The following is a 14,016-nucleotide window of genomic DNA, read 5'->3' as shown; positions in this document are numbered from 1 at the left end:
CCGGCCTGCGGGGATCTGCTCTCTGTCCTGCGTGACACTTGCTCCCCAGCCTGGGTGTTGATGTGTGAAACCATTAACCTCTCACTACTTCTTCGCTTCGGCTGGTCCCTCACAACAGCTGCCTCTCCCTGGAGCCGCTCAACCCAGCTCTGATTTATGAGCCACCTGCAGCCCGCGGGGTTTCTGGATCCCTGTTTTTGCAGAGATGGCTGATGTTGGCAGAGCGACACCTTCCCTGCTCGCTCTCTGGACCTGCCTGGTGCTCCCCTGCATCAAAAGGCTTCTGCAGAGCCCAGGCACCCCGCTAACCCCGTTTTCTCTGCCGTCCAGTTGCAGGAGCTCGTGTGCCACGTGATGATGGGGAACCTCGTCATGTTTCGGAAAGACTCGGTGCTGAACATCCTCAGTGAGTAGCGCTCCTGCACGAGCATCTCAGCGAGGGGGGGGGTGAAAGCAGAGCGGTTCCTGGGCACCCCCAAACCTTCCTGCACTTTGGGCCCCCGTTTTTCAGAGACACCCCAAATCCCTGGCAAGGCAGAAGGCTGCAGCCTTCGCCACGGCTTTGCCCTTTCTGCTCGGGAGGGCTGTAGTCCATGTCGAGCCGCGCATGGTCGGCAACGCCACGCGTGGCCACGCCGCCGTGGGAAGAGCCCTGCAGAGCTCACGCAGCGTCTGAGAGAGGCTCTCGGGCTGGATTTCCTCGTGGAATTATTGCTGCTCCGTAAAGGATCGCTGCCCTGAACCGGATCGTTCGATTTAGCAGCGTGAGCCAAGCTCGAGCGGGTTTTACCAGGCTGGCTGGACGACGCCCTGGCTCTCCGCAGCGCCAGGCAAAGTGTAACCCAGGGCTCTGCACATCTGCAGAGGGAAAAAAAAAAACCCAAAAACAAGAAAGAGGAAAGTCCTGAAGTGTCCCCCAGCCCTGCAGCCTCTCCAGGGATGTCCTGGTGCTCGTGCTGTGTGCTGGGCCACCCCCCCACTGTGCAGCAGCCGCTGGGCTGTCGCCTCCCCTCCCTGTGCAGCAGTGGTGAGGGCAACTGGGAAGTGATGCCAAAAGGGCGGTCAGAATGGTTGGAATCGGGATTTCCCTTTGTTTTCTGTTGAGTGTGACACCCCAAGAGCAGAAGGGCCCTCGCTGGTGTTTAGTCTGGCCCTTGGACCATCCTGAACTAACGGAGCAAAGCTCCCGGCTGCAGGCCCAGCCCTCTGCTGGGACCACGCTCCCCTTGGCCGCTGCAGAGGAAAAGCCCACGGCATCCTGGCTTGGATTAGAAATAGTGTGGCCAGCAGGAGTAGGGAGGTGACAGTCCCCCTGTGCTCTGCACTGGTGAGGCCACACCTGGAGTGTTGTGTCCAGTTTTGGGCACCTCAGTACGAGAGAGATCTCGAGGGGCTGGAGTGAGGGCAGAGGAGGGCAACGAGGTGGGGAAGGGGCTGGAGAATAAATCCTGTGAGGAGCGATGGAAGGAGCTGGGACTGTTCAGTGTGAGGAGGAGAAGGGGAGGGGAGACCTCATCACTCTCTGCAGCTCCCTGAAAGGACGTTGTGGAGAGGTTGGTGCTGGTCTCTTCTCCCAGGGGATTAGTGACAGAACGAGAGGGAACGGCTTTAAACTGCAACAGGGGAGGGTCAGGCTGGACAGGAGGGAAAAATGTTTCCCAGAAAGAGTGGTCAGAGAGTGGAATAGGCTGCCCAGGGAGGGGGTGGAGTCCCCACCCCTGGGGGTGTTTAGGGGCCGTTTGGATGAGCTGTGGGGGGATGTGGGGTAGGGGAGAGCTTTGTAGAGTCGGGCTGAGGGTTAGACTCGATGATCCCGAGGGGCTTCTCCAACCTGAATGGTTCTGTGATTCTTTCTGTGAAAAGGCTGGTGCCTGTGGTCTCTCCCTCATGTTATTCCTCACCTTTCCCCCCAGGATCACCGGTGGGTGACCCCGTTCCCCTTGTTGCTTTTTAACTGGACCTCGGCTCGCCTCCGCGCAGGCCGCTGCCCGTCGGTTTTCCCTGTGGCTCCCGCCCAGCCTCAGCGCTGGCCACAGCCCCCTGGGCCAGGGTGGGTTTGGGCAGAGCCACCCCAAGCTCAGTGCACGGGGGCCAGTGAGTGTTTTGGGAGAGAAGCCCCCTCGCCCTGATCCGATGCTGCCTAAATCCAGCTGGGGGGTTACACAAGCTGCACGCAGCAGCGGTCTAAGCCCATTAATTAAAAAGCCTCGTTAATTCTCTTCCTCTGAGCCCCGAGCAGCTGCTTTAGTGACTCTGCAGCTCTGCCTCAGCTGGCAGAGCCGACCCCGGAGCCAGCTGCCAGGGGTTTCGGGCACCGGGTCCTCCTCCGCTGCCGGGGGTGGGTGGAACGCGGGGCGGGAGCCGCGCTGTCCCGTGGTGGCTTTGGCCGGTCCCTCTCGCCATCCTGCGCTTCCCCCCTAGTTCAAAGCCTGGACTGGGAGACCTTTGAGCAGTACTGCACCTGGCAGCTCTTCCTCGCACACAGCATTCCGCTGGAGACCATCATCCCCATCCTGCAGCACCTCAAATACAAAGGTGAGCTGTGCCCTGGGTGGGAGAGGCGCGGTGCTGAGCGGCCGGGAGCTTGTGCTCAGGGTGTCCTTTCCTCCGCAGAGCACCCCGAGGCGTTATCCTGCCTGCTGCTGCAGCTGAGGCGAGAGAAGTAAGTGGCGCCGAGCGCGACGCTGCGCAGGGGCTCCTGTGGGGCTGCCCCCTGGCTTTCCCCAGCACCGTCGGGTGTCGGGGACAAGGGGACGCCACCAGGACAGAGCAGGGTGGCTGCGTGTGATGAGACCCCGGCCGTAGCGCCCTTTGCTTGCCCACGTGCCAACGGGCTGTTTGTCTTTTCCCCCTGCGCATCCCTGGAGCCCGTCACCCGCCTCCCGCGGGGCGCAGCACTAGAGCTGCCTCGGTGTCCGTCTGGGCTGTCTCTGCCTGCTCGAGTGGCTCGGCTGCATCCCGCCGCTCTGAGGGAAGTGCACTTTTATTTATTTTCATTAAGGCCGTGCACGAGGCTGGCTAATCTAATCCCAGCTCTAAATTGCGTTAGTGAAAAGCCCGTGGTGATGGAGAGCGCAGGGGTGAGCTCGGGCTGCGAGTGGGCAGCAGCGCTTGTCCCACGCGGGGAGGGAGCGGGGCTGGCGCGGCCGGGTGGTACGGGCTGGGCAGGGAGCTTGGTGGTGGCTGGTGGCCTGGAGGAATTGCGTGCCAGCCATGTCGGGGGAAGCAGAGGAGGCTGAACGCTGCCCGTCATCCCCTGAGCCCGGGAGCTGGGGCTGCTGCGCAGGTTCCAGGTGGTGTTTTAGGAAGTTTGGTGCCATCTGAGCTGTGCCCGGGCTCCTGTGCCAGGTCCCTCCCGGCACGGCAGCTCCACAGACTTGAAATGTCCAGGTTGGAAACCTCCCATCAGGCTCAAGTGGCTGTAGGGGGGGTGGGGCTGGCTGAGCTGGGTACAAGTTTAGTTCAGTTTTGGGCCCCTCACCCCAAAAAGGCCATTGAATGACTCGAGCGTGTCCAGAGAAGGGCAACGGAGCTGGTGCAGGGTCTGGAGCACAGGTCTGATGGGGAGCGGCTGAGGGACCTGGGGGGGTTTAGTGTGGAGAAGAGGAGGCTGAGGGGAGACCTCCTGGCCCTCTGCAACTCCCTGAAAGGAGGGTGCAGAGACGGGGGGGGAGTCTCTTGAGCCAAGGACCCAGCGGCAGGCCAAGAGGGAATGGCCTCAAGCTGCGCCAGGGCAGGGTCAGACTGGCTCTTAGGAAGGATTTCTTTGCAGAAGGGGTTGTTGGGCGTTGGAATGGGCTGCCCAGGGCAGGGGGGGAGTCCCCATCCCTGGAGGGGTTGAAGAGTCGGGTTGAGCCAGCGCTGAGGGATCTGGTGGAGTTGGGAACGGTCAGGGTGAGGTTCATGGTGGGGCTGGAGGAGCTTCAAGGGCTTTTCCAACCCAGATGATTCTGGGATTCTGTGAAAACCGCTCGTCCTTCCTCCTCACGTGCCCGTTCCCTGCAGGCCCAGCGAGGAGATGGTGAAGATGGTGCTGAGCCGGCCCTGCCACCCCGATGACCAGTTCACCACGAGCATCCTGCGGCACTGGTGCATCAAACACGACGACCTCCTGGCCGAGCACATCAAGTCGCTGCTGATCAAGAACAACAGCCTACCACGAAAACGCCAAAGGTGAGGGGCCGGGGGGTGTGGGCACAGCATCTCCCACCACCTCCCCTGGCACCGGGAACCGCGGGCCGGGCTCTGCCTGGTGCCCCGTCGGCGCAGCCTGGGCACGCCGGCCCATCCTGCCGGTTCCACCATCGTCTCCTCGAGGCCGGGGAGGTGCCGCTGCCCGTCCCCGCGCCGACAGAGCCCGGAGCGAGCGGCTCTGCTGCGGAGCTGGGTGGGAGGCAGCTTTTTGCTCTCGCCTCGGCTGACGGTCCATCCAGCCGGACCCTCTTGTGCCGAGCCTGTTGCCCGAGCCGCGTGGGGAAGTGCTTTCAGCCGCTCCTGCGAGCGGTGCCAAGCCTCGGCGCTCCCCTGCTGCGGCCCGGGCACAGCTGGATGTCTCCAGAACAGCTTTTGGTGCAAATAACGTTCCCGCAGTTAATCTCTGCCTGGACGCTGCTGCCTCTGGGTGGGTGGGGTCAGGGTCCGTCAGTGCAGAGGGACTAAAGCTGGGCCGAGCTGTAGCCTGCGGAGGTTTAATCCCAGCTCCCCCGGGCGAGGTTCCTGATCTCTGGAGGGAAGGGGCAGAGGGCTCGTTCCCTGCCCCCCTGCAAAGGCAGAGCTCTGGGTGCTGGAGGCGGCGGCTGGACCTGTGGGAGAACGGCACAGGACCCTGCAGCCAGCTCCTGGCCCTGGTGGCACATGGGCCACCTCACCCCAGCCCCACACCGGCCCTCGGCAGGGAGGCAGAAGCTCTTTCTGCAGCGCTTGGCTCCCCAGGGTGATCTCCCAAGCTTTTATCCAGCCTCAAACACCAACACCGGGCTGCGAGGCAGCTTCTCAGGGCAGCACCAGTATGACCAGCCCCACCAGCAGCCGCTCGGTGCGGGGCTCTGGGGCAGCGGGGAGGGGAGGGGGGGTTTCTCCCGCAGCCCCCAACCCGCCGCGGCCCCTTCTCGCTCGGGTGCCCGCGGCCCTTCGCTGGAGTCGGAAGGACATCTAGTGTCCTGGGGAAGGAGAGCAGCCCCGCGCTGCCACCCTGGCGAGGGCTGCGTGTCCCCAAGGACCCCCGGCCCAGCACCCCGGCACCGCCGCCGCACCCAGCGGCCTCTCGGACGGAGCCTCGCCGGGGGTTTCACCAACGCCAGGATCTTGCTGGTCCCAGCCGCATCTCGGCCACCTCCGGGGCCCCCGAAGAGGCTGCCGGGGGGAATCTGCGCCTTCATCTCTTCCTCCGTGTTAATTAACGGCCTTTCACGGCTGAACAACGCGGCGATTTTCACTGTGTTGCTGTTCCGGGTCCGAGCCGTAGCCAGGTCTAATCCCCGCTAATTAACGGGCGGCCAGCTGAGGCCCCGGCTGTTGGCAGCGCCCTGGGTGCTGGCACCCCGCACCATCCTGCGCCACTGCTCAGCACCGGGCGCTTAACGCTCCCCGGAGTCGCCGGGGCTGGAGGCGGCCAGCACGCTGAGCAGGATTGATCCCTTTTATCCCGGGGCTGGAGCAGCGGACACAGACCAGCCCCAGGGCACCCTGCACGTGCCGGAGCTGGAAAACGCTGCTCCCCATCCCCGAGGAGCCTCTGGGTGCCCCACATCATCTTGGGGGTTTGGGGGTGCTGCTGTAGGGCTGAGACACTCGGGGGGTGTGTGTCCCCCACAAGCTGGGGGTTTGTCTTTGGGGGTGGGCAGGAGGAGCGGTGGTGCTAACGGGCGCTTCTCTTCCGCCCTCAGCCTGCGCAGCTCCAGCAGCAAACTGGCCCAGCTCACCCTGGAGCAGATCCTGGAGCACCTGGACAACCTCCGCCTCAACCTGACCAACACCAAACAGAACTGTACGTACCCGAGGGGAGGGAGGGGGGGTCTGCAGAGGGATCTGGCCGGGCCGGAGCGATGGGCTGAGCCCAATTGGGGGAGTTTCACTAAGGGCAAATGCCGGGTGCTGCCCTTGGGCCACAACAACCCCCAGCAGGGCTACAGGCCTGGGGAGGAGTGGCTGGAGAGCTGCCAGTCAGAGAGGGACCTGGGGGGGATTGGTAATGAGCCAGCAGTGTGCCCAGGGGGCCAAGAAGGCCAATGGGGCTTGTACCAGCACTAGCGTGGCCAGCAGGGACAGGGAAGGGGTGTGACCCCTGGGCTCGGCACTGGGGAGGCCGCCCCTCGATGAGTGGGTTCAGTTTTGGGCCCCTCACTCCAAAAAGGCCATTGAATGACTCGAGCGTGTCCAGAGAAGGGCAACGGAGCTGGTGCAGGGTCTGGAGCACAGGTCTGATGGGGAGCGGCTGAGGGACCTGGGGGGGTTTAGTGTGGGGAAGAGGAGGCTGAGGGGAGACCTCCTGGCCCTCTGCAACTCCCTGAAAGGAGGGTGCAGAGATGGGGGAGGAGTCTCTTGAGCCAAGGAACCAGCGGCAGGCCAAGAGGGAATGGCCTCAAGCTGCGCCAGGGAAGGTTTAGACTAGCTATTAGGAAGTATTTCTTTACAGAACGGGTAGTCAGGCGTTGGAATGGGCTGCCCAGGGCAGGGGGGGAGTCCCCATCCCTGGAGGGGTTGAAGAGTCGGGTTGAGCCAGCGCTGAGGGATGTGGTGGAGTTGGGAACGGTCAGGGTGAGGTTCATGGTTGGGCTGGAGGAGCTTCAAGGGCTTTTCCAACCCAGAGGATTCTGGGATTTTGTCCCCCCAGCACAGCCAGGACAGGCCCCGGCCCCGCCAGCTGCCACGTGGGAACTGGGACGCTCTGGGATACTGGGAGCCCCTTGTGGAGCTGCCTTTGTCCAAAACCCCAGCGGGGTGGGGGGATGTGTGTGTGGGGGGGGAGTTCCCCAGCCTCTGACCCCCATTTCTGCTGGTTTCTCACCAGTTTTCAGCCAAACCCCGATCCTGCAGGCGCTGCAGCACGTCCAGGCCAGCTGCGACGAAGCTCACAAGATGAAGTGAGTTGCTCCATCCCTGCCCAGCACGGGGCGGCCTCGGGACCCCGAAAGTGCCTGACACCCCCCCACCAAACCCCCCCTCCCTCCCTTCCTTCCTTCCAGGTTCAGCGACCTCTTCTCCTTGGCAGAGGAGTATGAAGACTCCTCCACCAAACCCCCCAAGAGCCGCCGAAAAGCCACCCTCTCCAGCCCCCGCAGCCGCAAGAACGCGGCCCAGCCGGCCAACAACGAGGAGGAGTCGGCTTCCAGCAGCGCCTCGGTAAGTGTCCCCGGCCCCCCCCGGCCCCCCTCGGCCACATCCGCACCCCGAGGAGGCACAGGCAGGAGCGGGGTCCCCCCCCCCGTGATGGCAGTGACCCCCACTTCCCCCTCTCCCGGCACAGGAGGAAGAAGACACCAAACCCAAACCCGCCAAACGGAAAAGAAAAGGTTCCTCCGCCGTGGGCTCGGACAGTGACTGAGGGCTCTGCCCTCGCCCCCCCCCCGCCCCCTCGCAGTGTCCCCGTGGTGCCCGGTGGCCCCAAAAGCCATCGCCAGGACGGGAAGAAGATCAGGTGTGTGGCCCCCCCCTCCTCGCCAACGCCAGGACCCCGCGGGGACGGGGCCGTCCCCACCCTCCCCACTTGACTTTTTAGCTCCTTTTTACCACGGGACGAGGGGGGGGGTCCCCGAGAGCGGCCGCGGCACCACGGGGAGGGGAAGGGGGGGGTGAGGGGGGGGGGGGTTTATATCACACGTCCCCTATTTTCATATGAGAAATGTAAATAAACAGTGCGAACTGACTTGCTGCTCCAGGATGCTTTGGGGAGGGGTGAACTCGTGGCCCTGCCTGGGGGGGCGAGGGGACACCGACCCCCCCCCCCCCCCCCAGCCTCCGCTCCCCCAGCGGGTTCGGTCCCGTGCCAGGGGGGTGACGAGGCTTCTCCCATCTCCCCCCCCCCCAGAGCTATTTAGCGTTTTTAAAGTGTTTTTAAAAAAAACAACAATAAAAAACCTCTCAGATGTTTTGTACAAGGAGCCACCTCTTTGTGTCGCATCTCCCCGGGGGTCCCCGGGACCAGCGGCCCCCCCCAGCGTGGCCCAGCCTGTGACAAGTGGCTCCCAGGGGACGGTGGCCCTGCCAGTGCCCCCCCCCGCAATGGGAGCGGGAATCTGGGACGAGGCTGGGCCGGGAGCACGACGGGGGGGGGACAGGGATGGGGTGGGGGGACCGTGGGGCTGGGAAAGGGGTCGGGGGTGAGTGGGATGGGGGTGAAATGAGGGTGGGGACATGATGGGGGGGCCCATGGGGTAGGAGAGGGGGCTGGGGGGGTGGGATGGGGCTGGGGGTGACATGGGGGGTCTGTGGTTGGGGGGACAGGGCTGGGGGTGGGAGAGGGGGCTGGGGGGGGGGTGGGATGGGGACAGGGATGTGATGAGGGTGAATTTGGGGGGGGCAGGATGGGGGGGCTGGGGTTGGAGGAGGGGGCTGTGGCCAGTGGGGTGGGGACAAGGACGTGGAGGGTCTGGGGGTGACATGGGGGGGGCTGTGGTGGGGATGTGATGGGAGGGTTGGTGAGGACAGGGCTGGGGGTGGGAGAGGGGGCTGGGGGGGGGGGGGGTGGGATGGGGATGTGATGTGGGTGACATGGGGGGGCCGTGACGAGGAGGCTGGGCCTGGCGACATGGCGGGGGGGGGGGGGGGGGGGGGGGGGACGACAGTGGCGAGGACGATGGGGACATGGGGGGGGGCCCATGGTGAGGGAGCTGGGGGTGGGAGAGGGGACAGGAATGTGACGGAGGGGCCGGGGGTGACGTGGTGGGAGGGTTGGGGGGGGCAGGGACATGATGGAGGGGCTGGGGGTGACATGGGGGGGCCGTGGCGAGGAGGCGGAACCTGGGACACGGAGGCGGGGGGGGACAGTGACGAGGACGACGGGGACACGATGGGGGGGGGGGGGGCAGGACTGGGAATGTGAGAGGGGTCGGGGGGGGCGGGGTGGTTGTGGCGAGGGGGCGGGGGGTGTCGGGGCGAGTTGTGGGGGGGGTGACTCGGGGCGGGACGTGTCCCCCGCCCCGGGGGCGTGTCCCGGGGGGGGGCGGGACGGGCGGCGGGCGATGGCGCTGGCGCTGCTGGCGGCGGTGGCGGCTCTGGCGCTGCTGCAGCGGCTGCTGCGGCCGCACCTCTGGGCCGATCTGGCCTTCGCGGCGCGGGCGGCCCGGTGCCGGCGGCGGGCGGCGGGGGGGGGCGGCGGCTGCAGCTTGGCCGCCCGGTTCCTGCGGGCAGCGCGGGAGGCGCCGGCGCGGCCGTTCCTGCGGGCGGCGGCGGGCGCGGAGCCCTACGGGGGGGCGGCGCGGCGGGTGGCGCGGGTGGCCAACGCGCTGCGGGGCCGGGCGCTGGGCGGCGGCGCCGGGGCGGTGGGTCCCGGGGTGACCGTGGGGCTGTTGGTGGGGAACGAGCCGCGGTTCGTCTGGGGGTGGTTGGGGCTGGCGGCGCTCGGAGCCCGACCCGCCTTCCTGGGCACGGCGCTGCCCCCCCCCGCCCTCCGGCACTGCCTGCGCGCCTGCGGGGCGCGGGCGCTGCTGGTGGCGGACGGTGAGCACCGGGGGGGGGGGGCGGGGAATACCGGGGGGAAGGGCTGAGGGGGGTGGGGGGGGCACCGGGGGTGGCAACGGCTCCAAGGGGTTGGGGTGGGGGGGCACCGGGGGGCACCGGGTCCCGGTGGGGAAGGCTCCAGGGATGGGCTGGGACCGGGGGTACGGGGGGAGCGGGGGGGGGGGGGGGGGGGGGGCTGGGAAAGGGGGAGCTCCGTGATGAGGGGGGCCACCGGGGGTGGCAGGGGGTCCCCAGCACTGGGAGGGGGGTGGGGGGAGCTGGACAGCGCGGGGGACCGCGGTGGTCCGGCTCAGGGTGATGGGGGGGACACGAGTGTCCCCCAAGCTGGTCCCAGCCGTGTGCCCCGCACGGATCCTGCCTGGTCACCCCGGGCAGGGCCCGGCCATTCACCCCCCCACGGCCCCTTGGGGTGGAAATGGGGCTGGGGGTGTCCCTGAGGGTGGCTGCTCCCCACAGACACGGGTGGGGATGGGTCCCCGTCCCCTCCCCACCCCGGGCTGGGCTTGGGGGGAACCACAGGCCGTGGCCAGGAGCTGCCCCCACGCCAGCCTGTCCCCCCCCCCCCATCTCCACGCAGACCTGTTTGCGGCGGTGGAGCCCATCCTGCCCAGCCTGCAGGAGGACGACATCGTGGTGTGGGTGCTGGGCTCGGGGCCGTACCCCCGCGGCGTCGTGGCCCTCCAGGAGCTGCTGGATGCGGCCTCGGAGGAGCTGGAGCCCGAGGACGTCTGGCAGCCCGAGGACATGAACGACACCTGCCTCTACATCTTCACCTCCGGCACCACCGGTGGGTGCCCGGGTCCGGTGGGACGGGGTCCCCACAGCGGGGGCTCGACAGCATCATCTTCCCCTTCCAGGTCTCCCCAAAGCCGCTCGCGTCTCCCACCTCAAGTCCATCATGTGCCTGAGCTTCTACAAGCTGGTGGGAGCCTCCAGCCGGGACGTGGTGTACCTGGCGCTGCCCCTCTACCACATGGCCGGGTCCCTCCTGGGCATCGTCGGCTGCATCGGCATCGGTGAGCGGCGCCGGGGACCCCGTGGCGAGCCCGGTGACGTTTCGGGGGGGGCTGATCCCCCTCCCACCTCGGCTTTCCGCAGGGGCCACTTGTGTGCTGAAGGAGAAGTTCTCAGCCAGCCAGTTTTGGGACGACTGTCGCGCCGAGGGGGTCACGGTCTTCCAGTACATCGGGGAGCTCTGCCGCTACCTCGTCAACCAGCCCCAGGTCGGGGGCGGGGAGCTGGCGGGGGGGGGGGGGGGGTGTGAGGGGGCGTCCAAGGAGCACCCCCAAATCTGACGGTGCGGCCCCGCAGCGCCCCGGGGAGCGGGAGCACGGGCTGCGGCTGGCGGTGGGCAGCGGGTTGCGCCCCGACGTGTGGCGGAGCTTCCTGCAGCGCTTCGGCGCCATCCGCATCGTGGAGACCTACGGCATGACCGAGGGCAACGTCACCCTCTTCAACTACACGGGGACGCCGGGGGCCGTGGGGCGCAGCAGCTTCATCTACAAGGTGAGGGAGGGGCTGGGGAGGGAGGTGGGGGGGGGGGGGGCGCTGTGCTGTGCCCCCCACCCCTGACGCCCACCCGGCCGCTCTCCCCCACCAGCTCTTCTCGCCCTTCGAGATCGTGCGCTACGACGTGACGGAGGGAGCCCCCGTGCGGGACGCGGCCGGACGCTGCATCCGCGTGGGGACGGGTGAGTTTAGGGGTCCCCAGGGGTGTCCTGTGTCCCCCCCCCCCCCGACACGTGTCCCCATCCCCGCAGGCGAGACGGGGCTGCTGATCGCCCCGGTGACCCCCCGGACCCCCTTCCTGGGCTACGCCGGCAGCCGGGAGCTGTCGGAGCAGAAGCTGCTGCGGGGGGTCTTCGCCGAGGGTGACACTTACTTCAGCACCGGTGACCTGATGGAGCAGGATGCGGCCCAGTTCGTCCACTTCCGCGACCGCACCGGGGATACCTACAGGTGCCAGAGGCCCCCCGGCGATGGGGGACCCCCCCACAGCTGCAGCCCCACACCCCCCACCCATTGCAGGGCCGGAGGGAGGGGCTCAGCCCCTTCAAATGTTTGGGGGGGGCTCAGCCCCCCTGCTCATCACTGTCATCCCCCTCCCAGGTGGAAAGGCGAGAACGTGGCCACCACAGAGGTGGCCGAAGCCTTGGTGGCCCACGAGTCCCTGCAAGAAGCCACCGTCTACGGCGTCACCGTGCCAGGTACTGCTGCCCCCCATCCATCCCGGTGTCATCGCCCCCCCCCAGCCCCCAGCCCGTCGGTGCCCCCCCACAAGCTCTGCCCTCGCCCGCAGGCCACGAGGGTCGTGCCGGGATGGCGGCGCTGGTGCTGCGCCCCGGTTGCCGGCTGGACGGGCCCGCGCTTTACCGGCACGTGGAGCAGCTCCTGCCGCCCTACGCCCGGCCCCGCTTCCTCCGGCTGCAGGTAACGGGGTGGGGTGGGGGTACGCAGGAGATGTGGGGTGCCCGAGGGGGTCCCCAGCCCACTTGCTGCCCTCCCAGGAGCGCCTGGCCATGACGGAGACCTTCAAGCAGCAGAAGGTGCGGCTGGCGCAGGAGGGCTTCGACCCGGCTCGCGTCCCCGACCCCCTCTTCCTGCTGGACGAGACCACCAAAGCCTACGTGCCCCTCGGCCCCGCGCTCTGGGAGGGGGTCCTGGACGGGCGCCTCCGCATTTAGACCCCGCCCGGGCGCCCCGAGCCCTCGCGTGTCCCGGCACTGGGTGCCCCAAAGCGCCCCGTGTCCGTCCCACCAGCAGCAGGTGCCCCACGGGTCCTTCACGTCCATCCTGCCATCCCTGGGTACCCCACATCCATCCCTGGGTACCCCACATCCATCCTGGGGGTCCCCACATCCATCCTGGGGGTCCCTACATCCATCCTGGGGGTCCCCACATCCATCCTGCCATCCCTGGGTACCCCACATCCATCTTGGGGGTCCCCATGTCCATCCTAGGTATCCCCACGTCCATTCTGGGGGTCCCCACATCCGTCCTGCAGGTCCCCACATCCATCCTGGGGGTTCCCACGTCCATCCTAGGTGTCCCCACGTCCGTCCTGCAGGTCCCCACATCCATCCTGGCATCCCTGGTTACCCCACATCCATTCTGGGGGTCCCCACGTCCATCCTGAGGGTCCCCACATCCATCCTGGCATCCCTGGGTACCCCACGTCCATCCTGGGGTCCCCACATCCATCCTGGGGGTCCCCACATCCGTCCTGCAGGTCCCCATGTCCATCCTGGCATCCCTGGGTACCCCACGTCCATCCTGGGGGTCCCCATGTCCATCCTAGGTGTCCCCATGTCCGTCCTGCAGGTCCCCACGTCCATCCTGGCATCCCTGGGTACCCCACATCCATCCTGGGGGTCCCCACGTCCATCCTGGGGGTCCCCATGTCCATCCTAGGTGTCCCCATGTCCGTCCTGCAGGTCCCCACATCCATCCTGCCATCCCTGGGTACCCCACGTCCATCCTGGGGGTCCCCATGTCCATCCTGGGGGTTCCCACGTCCATCCTAGGTGTCCCCACGTCCATCCTGCAGGTCCCTGCATCCATCCTGGCATCCCTGGTTACCCCACATCCATTCTGGGGGTCCCCATGTCCATCCTGAGGGTCCCCGCATCCATCCTGGCATCCCTGGGTACCCCACGTCCATCCTGGGGGTCCCCACATCCATCCTGCAGGTCCTCACATCCATCCTGGCATCCCTGGGTACCCCATGTCCATCCTAGGTGTCCCCACGTCCGTCCTGCAGGTCCCCACGTCCATCCTGGCATCCCTGGGTACCCCACATCCATTCTGGGGGTCCCCACGTCCATCCTGGGGGTCCCCATGTCCATCCTGGGGGCCCCACGTCTGTCCTAGGGGTCCCCACATCCGTCCTGCATGTCCCCACATCCATCCTGGCATCTCTGGGTACCCCACATCCATTCTGGGGGTCCCCACGTCCATCCTGGGGGTCCCCATGTCCATCCTGGGGGCCCCACGTCTGTCCTAGGGGTCCCCACATCCGTCCTGCATGTCCCCACATCCATCCCGCCATCCCTGGGTACCCCACATCCATCCTGGGGGTCCCCATGTCCATCCTAGGCATCCCCACGTCCATCCTGGGGGTCCCCACATCCGTCCTGCAGGTCCCCAAATCCATCCCACTGTCCCCAAGTGCCTCCTGGTTCCCCATGACCATCCGTGTCCCCATCCCCACCCGTGGGTGCCTGCCCCTCCCTGGCCACCAGTGCCTTCCCCCCCCCCACCCCAGGGTCCTGCTCTTTATATATACAAACATACTCTTGTTCGGTTGTTTTTTTGGCAAATAAACTCATTTTGTAGCAA

The 14,016-nt window shown here is 66.8% G+C and overlaps 2 protein-coding genes across 4 annotated transcripts in view; both read left to right on the top strand.

Moving 5' to 3' along the window:
* The window catches only part of INTS3 (integrator complex subunit 3), a 44,569-nt gene extending 36,473 nt beyond the window's left edge, over positions 1 to 8,096 (top strand). The window contains exons 23-30 of one of the 3 annotated variants that reach the window (XM_074809376.1): positions 331 to 406; positions 2,422 to 2,535; positions 2,614 to 2,662; positions 4,006 to 4,173; positions 5,886 to 5,986; positions 7,010 to 7,082; positions 7,185 to 7,341; positions 7,436 to 8,096. In XM_074809376.1, the coding sequence (XP_074665477.1) occupies positions 331 to 406; positions 2,422 to 2,535; positions 2,614 to 2,662; positions 4,006 to 4,173; positions 5,886 to 5,986; positions 7,010 to 7,082; positions 7,185 to 7,341; positions 7,436 to 7,438 (741 nt within the window). In that variant the 3' untranslated portion in view covers positions 7,439 to 8,096. Of the gene's footprint in view, positions 1 to 330; positions 407 to 2,421; positions 2,663 to 4,005; positions 4,174 to 5,885; positions 5,987 to 7,009; positions 7,083 to 7,184; positions 7,342 to 7,435 lie in introns of all 3 variants that reach the window. The other 2 variants (XM_074809375.1, XM_074809374.1) reach the window with 2 other exon arrangements.
* Positions 8,097 to 9,179: 1,083 nt separating this feature from the next.
* Positions 9,180 to 14,016, top strand: SLC27A3 (solute carrier family 27 member 3). The gene is made up of 10 exons (XM_074809497.1): positions 9,180 to 9,657; positions 10,256 to 10,465; positions 10,536 to 10,694; positions 10,777 to 10,901; positions 10,990 to 11,184; positions 11,279 to 11,369; positions 11,439 to 11,637; positions 11,788 to 11,885; positions 11,978 to 12,108; positions 12,186 to 14,016. Exons 1-10 carry the CDS (start codon positions 9,180 to 9,182, stop codon positions 12,360 to 12,362), a joined length of 1,863 nt encoding a protein of 620 aa, XP_074665598.1. The 3' UTR covers positions 12,363 to 14,016.

Source organism: Strix aluco, chromosome 30 (genome assembly GCF_031877795.1).
Source record: "Strix aluco isolate bStrAlu1 chromosome 30, bStrAlu1.hap1, whole genome shotgun sequence".
NCBI lineage: Eukaryota > Metazoa > Chordata > Aves > Strigiformes > Strigidae > Strix > Strix aluco.
Note: the sequence above shows the minus strand (reverse complement) of the source record. Positions and strands in the feature narration are given on the sequence as shown.